Source organism: Nelumbo nucifera, chromosome 8, assembly GCF_055504915.1.
Source record: "Nelumbo nucifera cultivar China Antique chromosome 8, China Antique-T2T, whole genome shotgun sequence".
In the NCBI taxonomy this organism is placed as follows: domain Eukaryota; kingdom Viridiplantae; phylum Streptophyta; class Magnoliopsida; order Proteales; family Nelumbonaceae; genus Nelumbo; species Nelumbo nucifera.
Genome location: NC_142656.1, coordinates 2,006,758 through 2,016,062, shown reverse-complemented (window position 1 = coordinate 2,016,062; position 9,305 = coordinate 2,006,758). Strand labels below are relative to the sequence as shown.

At 34.3% G+C, this 9,305-nt stretch overlaps 2 protein-coding genes across 2 annotated transcripts in view; one reads left to right on the top strand and one right to left on the bottom strand.

The window, feature by feature from the left end:
* Positions 1-2,695: 2,695 nt before the first annotated feature.
* Positions 2,696-5,215, bottom strand: LOC104600524 (small ribosomal subunit protein uS14z/uS14y/uS14x). Its single transcript, XM_010263511.3, has 3 exons — positions 5,051-5,215; positions 4,127-4,226; positions 2,696-2,947 (listed from the first exon to the last, which is right to left on the bottom strand). Exons 1-3 carry the CDS (start codon positions 5,110-5,112, stop codon positions 2,939-2,941), a joined length of 171 nt encoding a protein of 56 aa, XP_010261813.1. The 5' UTR covers positions 5,113-5,215; the 3' UTR covers positions 2,696-2,938.
* Positions 5,216-5,306: 91 nt separating this feature from the next.
* The window catches only part of RECQL3 (DEAD/DEAH box RNA helicase family protein), a 66,519-nt gene continuing 62,520 nt past the window's right edge, over positions 5,307-9,305 (top strand). Inside the window, exons 1-5 of the mRNA XM_010263514.2 lie at positions 5,307-5,449; positions 6,294-6,469; positions 7,178-7,285; positions 7,409-7,416; positions 7,506-7,589. Coding sequence (XP_010261816.1) covers positions 6,319-6,469; positions 7,178-7,285; positions 7,409-7,416; positions 7,506-7,589 — 351 coding nt within the window. The 5' untranslated portion in view covers positions 5,307-5,449; positions 6,294-6,318. The remainder of the gene's footprint in view (positions 5,450-6,293; positions 6,470-7,177; positions 7,286-7,408; positions 7,417-7,505; positions 7,590-9,305) is intronic.

The window sequence follows — 9,305 nt, the reverse complement described above, 5'->3', positions numbered from 1 at the left end:
TATTTTACATTGATACATATCCATCATATATATATATATATATAAGAATTGAGATCTGCTATTTGCGCCTTACAGGTACATTCGTGCATTGGGAACATCTATAGTAAATAATAACAGAAGTATGTAAGATGTTCCTAATGCATGGTGGGATGTTTTTGTGAGATTAATGTGAGGTGTCCTAAATTTAGGCTGTATTGTATAAATACATACAAAATAATACAAAATATAATATTTTGAGTTCTACATATTTGCATTTATACTCCTAAATGGAGCCGATAGTGTAAATAATTTTGGTGCAAATTATGATTTATTTATATTTCAAAATTTATCTTATTTTGTTTTATTGTTATATAAATTAAGTAAAATAAGACCTAGAGCATAATAAAATAAAATCCAAAACAAAATTAAACCAAAATTTGCATTCCCATGCATTTACACTAGTTCAAATAAGATTGCTCTGCAACCAAATATAGTCTTAAGGATTCGATTTGTCCCCAAGAGTAAGGTTTTAGAATGGTCCATCCTAATTCTAATGCATGAGGCGAGGTGCATAAACTTTGTCTTAAGGCTTAAGTCTTACAACTTTAATGTGAAGTTTAAACCTCTATAAAAACGAGGCATAAGTCTCAAGCATTAAGACACTAGTTTAGTTTTGTCAGTGTTTTTCTTTTTTTTTTGGCTTTTTTTCTAAAGTTCTTTGTTTGAATATAGTAAAGTTGTTTTGGAACCTTTAAAAATTTATTATTTTATAATTATATCCTTACAAAAATTTAATTATTATTATTATTATTATTATCATTATCATTACACCAAGTTTGGAAGTGCTTAAAAAGTAGTGTTTATTCAAATAAACACTTATTTGAGAATTGAGAAGTCCAAATTTTGGTCTTGGCTCGTCATATAATTTTTAAAAGGCCTATATTACCCCCTGTTCCAAATAAATGCCTTTTCATAAAATGCTCATGGGCGCTTATTAGAATAAGCACTCCCAAACTCCACCTAAATTCTATTATATAAATATAATGTAATCTATGATATGAATTATATTTTGTATGCAATACACTATATTGCATTATATTATATTATTTTAAGACAATTTTCAATTGACCACTCTATACCAATGGACCGCCACTCTGTACTAAAGGAATAGTAATACATTGATACTTAGGCCCTCCCCCCTCCTAACTTTATTTTTTCAGCAAAAATCCCTCTAAACTTATGATTCTGATGTTTTGCCCCTGCTCTTAGCATTTTGTTAGTTAAATTCATAAAGTATTCCATTAAATATTTTTAAAACTATGCTATTTTACAAAATCATTTTGTCATTTTTTGGTAAAACTGGGATTTGGTCCACACATAATGTTTCTCACTCCGATCTCACAGTACATCCCACAGTGTATTAAAAATATCTCCCATGAATAATAACATACAAACTGGGGAGATGTTCCAGATGTATAGCTGGGACATACTGTGAGATCCATGCGAGGAGCAGATTCAAGCTCCTTTTTGGTTTAGATTTTTCTAAAATCCTAACTTCATATGATCCTCTCAACTTTATTTTAACAAGGTTCATTTTGAGAATGGGTTGAGAATAGGTGATTCATCAGCCTTTGAGAATGATCTATGCTTTAAAATGGTTACTTTCATCACTTTAATATTTATTTATGTCAAGTCATAGAATATTGAATAGACAATTCAGTGCCTTTACTTTTACCATCAACCCTTAAGAGGAGAAAATGCTGCAATTTAGAAGTTTGGGGGGTCTTTGCCTGAAAAGAAACTTTGAGGGGTTTTTGCCCTTTTTGATTTGTTTGCCCCCTTTTCTCTGGCTTGATAGGTGGTTTATCAATGCAGATTTTGGAAGAAACAATGCCAACTCAGCATTGCAGATGCATTGAGCGAAAAAACGCCTGAAAAGTTATTTGGTTGAACTGTTTATCTGATAAATGGCTCTCTTGAAAATCATGTGAACTGTTTATTAAAAAAATACCAATTTTGACGTTTTTCATTTTTAATACCGATTTTCACTGTTTGGCTTATATGGCACCTAATGGTGCTGAGGTGTGAAAAAATCATACAAAACATTTAAAGCAGATTTTGTCTCGTTTTTCAAGACAAAATCGTACAAAACACCATCGATACAAAACGTTTATCTTATAAACACCATCGATACCAAACCTCTATATGGCAGTATAATTTTCCCTTTTCTTTCCTTGATTCAACTTTTGATTAGCGTTCAACGACATGTTCTTTTGTTTTTATTTATTTCTGAGCTTACCATATATATTAGCAAAAAACACACACACACTTACTTACACATTCTTGCATCTTGCCTTTAGTAAAACCAAGTTAGTTTTGTTCAAAAAACAATACTTGCTTTTGGAAACTTAAAAAAAAAACCTTATAGTCATGGAACATGATATTAAATAACGAGTCCGCGATGGGTGCACTGGATGCGTGAACCCGCCAATAGGAGGCGTGCATGTTGACACCTTTGCACCAACCTTACATTGGGTTTTTTTTTTTTTTTTTAAATTGGATTTTAAAAATTATGTCACATGGTGCCAAGTGTATGGAATTTGACAAATGATAAAAGTTAAGGTAGAACTAGTCAATTGTAAGAAACAGTAGGAATATTTTAAGACAATACTGAAACAGTAAGGGTATAGTTAGTTAATTTCCTAAACCTTAGGGGTATTTAAGAAATTTGCCCTTAACTATATTGCTGTCCAATGACAAAATGCTGGTTCAGACGAAATTGTATGAACCAAGTTAGGAAGAGACCATCAATGAAACCAGTAAATTCAAAGTACTCTAGAGATCAAACATTTAAGTAAATGATCAAGTAACAATAGAACTGCTGAATTACTGACTACATGCTAAGCTTGTCGATTCTTCTATTCTGTACTCGGTTGCTTTCCTGCGAGGATCTTCATCTTTAGCGGTACTGAAAAGTTAAAAATAAAGAAAAAAAATTAGACAAGCCTTGAAAATCCACAACGGCACAACGCTAACAGGCTACAGTATATCAAAAAAGATTTCCTCCCCTGCAGGCATCTAAATATTTTTGTTAGATGCCCTCCCTTTTTCAAAGGTAAACAGATTGATCATTAACCGGTTAAGATAACCTGTCCAAAGCAGACAGACTAATTTGCCATATGTCTACTGTATAGTCTAGTATAAAAAACCATTAACCTGCAATATATTGGATTAAATTGTCTACCAAGTACCAAAGCAGCCTTTGAAGCATATTAAAGCGTGGCTATCTTTATCCATTTATTTATTTTTTACTGTTATACACTACGCCCTACAAAGTTGAGATGTGTGGTGCTAGAAAATGTTGATGCAGTAAAGCAAGGAACCCCTGTATTAGTGTTGCTGTCACTACAAAATCATGGCAAGTCAAAATGGCATATTTAAATGGTCAATTTCTTATAGAATCAACATCTTTCATGTGACTAGCAGCAAAGCAAACAGTTGTTTCCTTGTAAATAACAGTTTATTAAATAAAAAAGGGAATGGAGCAAAATAATCAGTCAAAACATCAAGGAGTGAAAAGAAAGTTAATTGCCAGGCCCCTTGTACAAATTTACTTCTAAAGGTCCATCCTCAACCACATCACCCACCAAACCATTAGTCTAGAAGAAAAGTTAGGGACCTAATAGAATGAGACGATTTCCATGGGATGTCAAAAGAAAAAAAAAATTGAATTGGGTTGATCCTTGTAGTGCGCTGTCATTAGGAAATTCAAACTCATGAATTATATATTGGATGGTTTATGATGTCTTAAAAAGGATGGATATCAAAAGGATGTTCAGACATCAATCAGCTGTTAACTAGATTGTATTGTTGGCTTGCCAGAATATCTAGATTTAACTAGATTGAATGATGAAAATTGGTGTTTTAATTCAATCCCATACGTAGAAATTTGCAAGTTGTCTCAGTTTTCCCTCATACATTGTATTGATGGCTTGCCAGAATATAAAAAAATAAAATAATAACCACAACAACCACAAATAATACAAATCAAATCCTTGTTAACTTTTCAGAGATGATAAGTGATCAAAAGACAAAAAAGAATTAGACATGATAAAAAAACCAACCTTAATAAAGCATAAAAACTAACCTTAATGAAGCCAATCTCCTTAGCATTGCTGCGGAAGCACTGTCTACAACACATTAGCCCATATTTCCTTATCAATCCATGGGGATTTCCACAAACACGGCTGATAAAACAAAAAAAAGTAGTTGATCACTAGGAGAGAGAGAGAGAGAGATTGATTAGGCATGCAGCCTCCCAAAGGCGACTTCATATGTGCAGCAAAGACAGAGAAATGGTCTTTATTGGGATTTGGGAGAAACTGGCCTGCACATCAGCTGTCCGGCTCTATGAAAGAAACATCTCATATGAGTGTGCACAATGCACCCACGGCACAATAGGGTACATCTTGAAATAATGATGCATGAGTTAAAGTGAAGCAATACGTCTAACATCAATTATAAAATTCTAATTAATGGAATGGATGCAGAAAGGTAGGCATACTAGAAAATGGAAAACAGATGCGACCCTTATTTCTCTCACTTACAGCTTTCTAAAATGAAGAGATAAATCAGCAGGAGATCTGTATAAAGAAGATCAAATTACTACACCCTTAAATAGGGTAACTAGTCAGCTGATTCAAGCCCCCAGATATAATGAGAAAAATTTAGGGGAAGGGATTATCTAATATGATGTGATAAAATAATTTCTCATGACCAACCTGTAACGCTGTGGAAATGGTACCTAGATTTTTACGGGAGAACACGATCATTTCAAAAGTCAATAAAATTTGCCAATATTCTTTGATCTACAGTTGGACACTGTAAACTCCTTCGAGAATCAGTATATACAGAGTAGATAACACAATGGACCATTGCGAATAGAAAAAAAAAGTAAAGAAAGGAGATAGCAATAATTAATTTCAACATATCGACTGGCTAAACAAGAGAAAAGAGAAGTTTGGTTTTTAACATATCGATAGGTAAAACAATTGAAACAAAATCATCTCACCAGGCACGGGATCCCGGGCCGTAGTTCTTCGGATGAGAATTCCATACGTTCGAATGCCCCATTTTTTCGGAAAGCCCTAACTTCAGAGGTAAAGCACCGCAGAGATGGACAGAGACAAGGAGAGTTTAGCTAGCACAATGCGCCTCGAAAAACCCTAATTGCACGAGCAGAGCCCTTTGAAGGCTTAAGCGAGATGATATTTGAAATGTCCAAAATACCCCTATAAATTATAAAGTGCAAAACCACGTTTTCTATTTCAGTTTCCTCAAAATACCCTTGTTTTCTTTTGCAATTGAAAATGACGCAGTGACGCAGTACCCACGCACATATTTGCTTTCCCGCTCTCCACTTCGAGTTCTTTCTTCAATTCTTCTCTTGTATCGAATTTCAGACTTTCAGGTACTTCGCTCCTCTATCTTGATGTCGCGTTTTTATAAATTGAATCTTTTCATTATATCATTTGGTTGATAATAGAGAGTCCAAAAACATTCCGATTGTGCTAAAATAGAGTTTCTTTAACTTGCACTATTTATCAAATTTGTTAGTTTGATCTTTTTTTAACATTACAAATTCAATCCTCTCTCCCCCTCTCCCTCTCTCCCTCCCGGCATTGTTCAATCAGGTATAGTTCAGAACCGCGTAATACATTAATTTATTTGATTTTATGCTTTAGGAATTTCTGGAAGTATGAATTTGTAGGGAGCGGTATTGGTTTCGACTAATTTCTGCTAGATTCTATACTTCTAAATACTTGCGCATTTGAGGCATTACCTGATGTAGGTTAGTCTTTAATTTTCCCTTTCCATTTCAATTCAAATATTATGAAATTTGCAATATGGGGAATAGTTTTATGATGCCAAATCCTAAATTCTACTTTTTTCCTATGGGTAAGTAAGCAAAGAATTCTTTGACTGATCAAAAAGGTTATACTTTCCAATCTGTGACATGTGGTAGCTTGGGTGTCTTGATTGACAAGATTCCAGAGCTTCTGAGAATGAGAATAATGAGGATATGAAATAATCACTTTCCGGGAGGACAAAAAGAAGCTGAAGTATCAGCAAATAAAGAACTTTTATTTTAGGGACTTACAGAATACTTTTTGTTTCTCAAACCTTCTACACATCTTAATTGGTCTCTCTATATATGATGTTTTAGATCATAATAGTAGTTTGTTTTTGCTAATAATTTAATTACTAATATCTTTATCCAACAATTAATACTATTACTTGTTCTCTCTTGGTAGTTTACCTTTGGGATACACAACAGAAATGAAGAAACTACCACTTGCAGTGCAAAATATGTTCGGCACTGAGAAACAATTATGTAGAAAAGAGGGGCTAGTAAAGCTTTTAAGATGGCATTTTGGGTATTCGGAATTCAGAGGGAAGCAGCTTGAAGCCATTGAAGCAGTTTTGTCAGGTTTTATTAACTATCTTTTCATGAAATGTTAACTGATGCCAGTATATTCAGGGTTGTCCAATGTCCCAATTGATTCCAGCTTGCACAAAATGATGCTTGAATCCAAAAAAAAAAGTTCTAGCTGTTAAATGGATTTATTTAGTTAGCAGGTACTTTTTATATGTTTCTTATATTCATGACAGGTTTTCCTGAGAAACCTGGGAAGGATGAAGCAATTCTCCCCTGTGGCAATGCATATTGTAAACATTCTGGTTGTGCAGTAAGGGGATCTCTCATGGGTATCATTTGCTATATAGGATATATGACATCTCTATAAAAAATATCATAATAAGTGATGGTACTACAGTGGTCCAAGTTATATGTTTTTTTGTGTACCAATTGCACCTTTTGTGAACACCCAAAGGTTAACAGAAGCTCTGGAATCTTGTCAATCAAGACACCCAAGCTACCACAGAGGGGATCCTATGCCATACCATAGTTGTGGCATACTATGGCATAGGATCCCCTCTGGGATCTTTTTGGCGATAGTCTTGACTCTTGAGACATGCAGGTCAAATGAAAAATGCACTGAGAAAGGGCAACTTTCTCCATCTCATTTTCTTTTTTCCTTATTTGAGCAGTGATCCTTTCCAGTTTGCATTGTACTCAACATGGAGTTTGTTTGTAACAAGCACTAGGGTTTACTGATTAAATTAACACTTTTCACAGGAAGAGATTGCTTTTGTCTTATGCCAACTGGAGGAGGAAAATCAATGTGCTACCAGATCCCTGCATTAGCAAAAACAGGAATTGTGCTTGTTGTTTGCCCTTTAATAGGTGAATGCTCTTCATTTTAGTTCAACTCTTATGTCTTAAACTTTTGTGACATACAACTAGGTAGGGTTGCTTGCTTGAATGCGATTCTGACCATTTTAATTGGCTTTATGGATTCTCTCTCAGCATTGATGGTAAGGATTCTGTACCACTTAGATAATGCTATTCTACTTTCTAGAACTCTGAGATTTGGTATAGAAAGTTTCGGTGTATTCTTGAATAGGAAAACCAAGTGATGGCATTAAAGGAGAAAGGGATTCATGCAGAATATCTCTCCTCAACCCAGGTGTCGCATACCAGAGAAAAGGTGAGTATTGGAGTCGTTATATTTTCTTATGGTGTGTTAGCATGGTAGAAATGAAAATGAACTGCACAAGATGAATATTTGATATAAATTTTGAATACTTCTCTCTAGAAGTGTACAGAGATTTTGAGGGAGTTAAGATCTCAGGGGCTTAGGGTGAATACAAGGGATTTTTGTTATAGAGATCTTACTTCTTTTGAAGAAAAGTAGAATTTATTTTGGTTTGATTTGAAGAGAGAAATTGAGATTGGCAAAGAACAAGAGAAAAACAAAGCTAGGAGAAAATTAAGGGCTTCTTGGGGGGTGAGCCTTTGTGGGCTAGCCTTGGTTGTCTATATTTTTGGGTGTGGAGCTGTATATCTGTTTCTCTTATTATTTCCACTTGTACAATTGGTACTTTTGTAAAAGCTTGAGGATCTTTTCGTTTTGTGAGATCAAAGAGACAATTCAAACAAGGAGCCTAGAGGTAAATATTCAGTTAGATCATTTTTTATAATGCTCAATGGGGTCAGTGACTCGACTAACTCAGGTGGTATTTTGGGTAGGTGTTATATCATTCCCATGTTTGAACAACAAATTTAATTCACCTGAATTTATTAGGAATTAATTTGCAAAGCAATGCAGACCAAGAGAGTTAAATCTTTTATCTACTTGCTAGAATTAAGGACATAGTTTTTCCTTATCATGAAATCTAATGTCCACAATTATGGTTGACAACCCAATATGGATGAAAAAGGCATTGCCAGAGATTAGTGACTCTGTTTCTGTTTTGGTGCTCAAAGTGGATATTGGGAATCAGATCAGATCTGAAAGGATGCTTAATGTGAAATTGTGAAGGGGGGAGGGACTATGCAAAAGGTATCTGGGGTTTACATATTAAGCACGCGTGGGAGTTGTATGAAAAATGAATTCTATGAAGTAAGAGAAGGCAGATAGCTATCACTTGCATAGAAAAGTGTGCATGCATACTTCTGATGGAAAATTTGTAAGTCACAGGAGGTTGGGTACTGTAATTGGATTTCTGATCTCTCATCTTGGTTGAACCTTAATAACTTATCTCTAGTTTGAGGATTTACAATGAGTCTCCCACAAGAATTTTGAACAAGCTTAGACTTATTGGATAAGAATATGTAGCTCTGTGGATTTTGTATTGCCTCCTTTCAAGAGAAATTTCATATTGGAGTGGGCTCTCAACATTCTTCTCTCATCTAATTTCTAATTTTCTTTTAATAAAAGTTTACACTTTACCATAAAATATGAACATAAAGTTGGCTAACAAGTGCATTTTACATGAGGTCTCTGAAGAGGATGTTCATCATTTTGTTCTTCAATTTAAGATGTAAATAAGTTTTCTTCTTCTTTTTTATTTTTTATTTTGGTTTTTTCTCCCTTCATTTTTTGACATTGATTGGGGTATCATGGATCAAGTTTTTGTGCTGTTGCAATCTTGGTTGGCTATTCAATGTGATACAAAGGGCCAAGTTCTTCATAGAATAGTCTTTTGCCATCTTGTGGGATCAGTGGAAGGAAAGGAAATCCTTCTATGATGATGTGTCAAGGCCTATTCACATTATTTGGAAGGATATTAATTTTTTTCTTCATTATGGGACGTTGTAAGAATGACTTTGAGAAGAATTAGGATGATATAGTGAGACTATGATGGTATGTTGTGTATTTTTCATATTTTTTTTGTGAAGTACACCATGAGAAGTGGAAGAT

Coding starts and splice junctions, on each gene's coding strand:
- LOC104600524 (XM_010263511.3), bottom strand. CDS start 5,112: ATGGGGCATTCGAACGTATGGAATTCTCATCCGAAGAACTACGGCCCG. Junction 4,227..5,050: donor GGCCCGGGATCCCGTGCCTG/GTGAGATGATTT, acceptor TTGTTTTATCAG/CCGTGTTTGTGGAAATCCCC.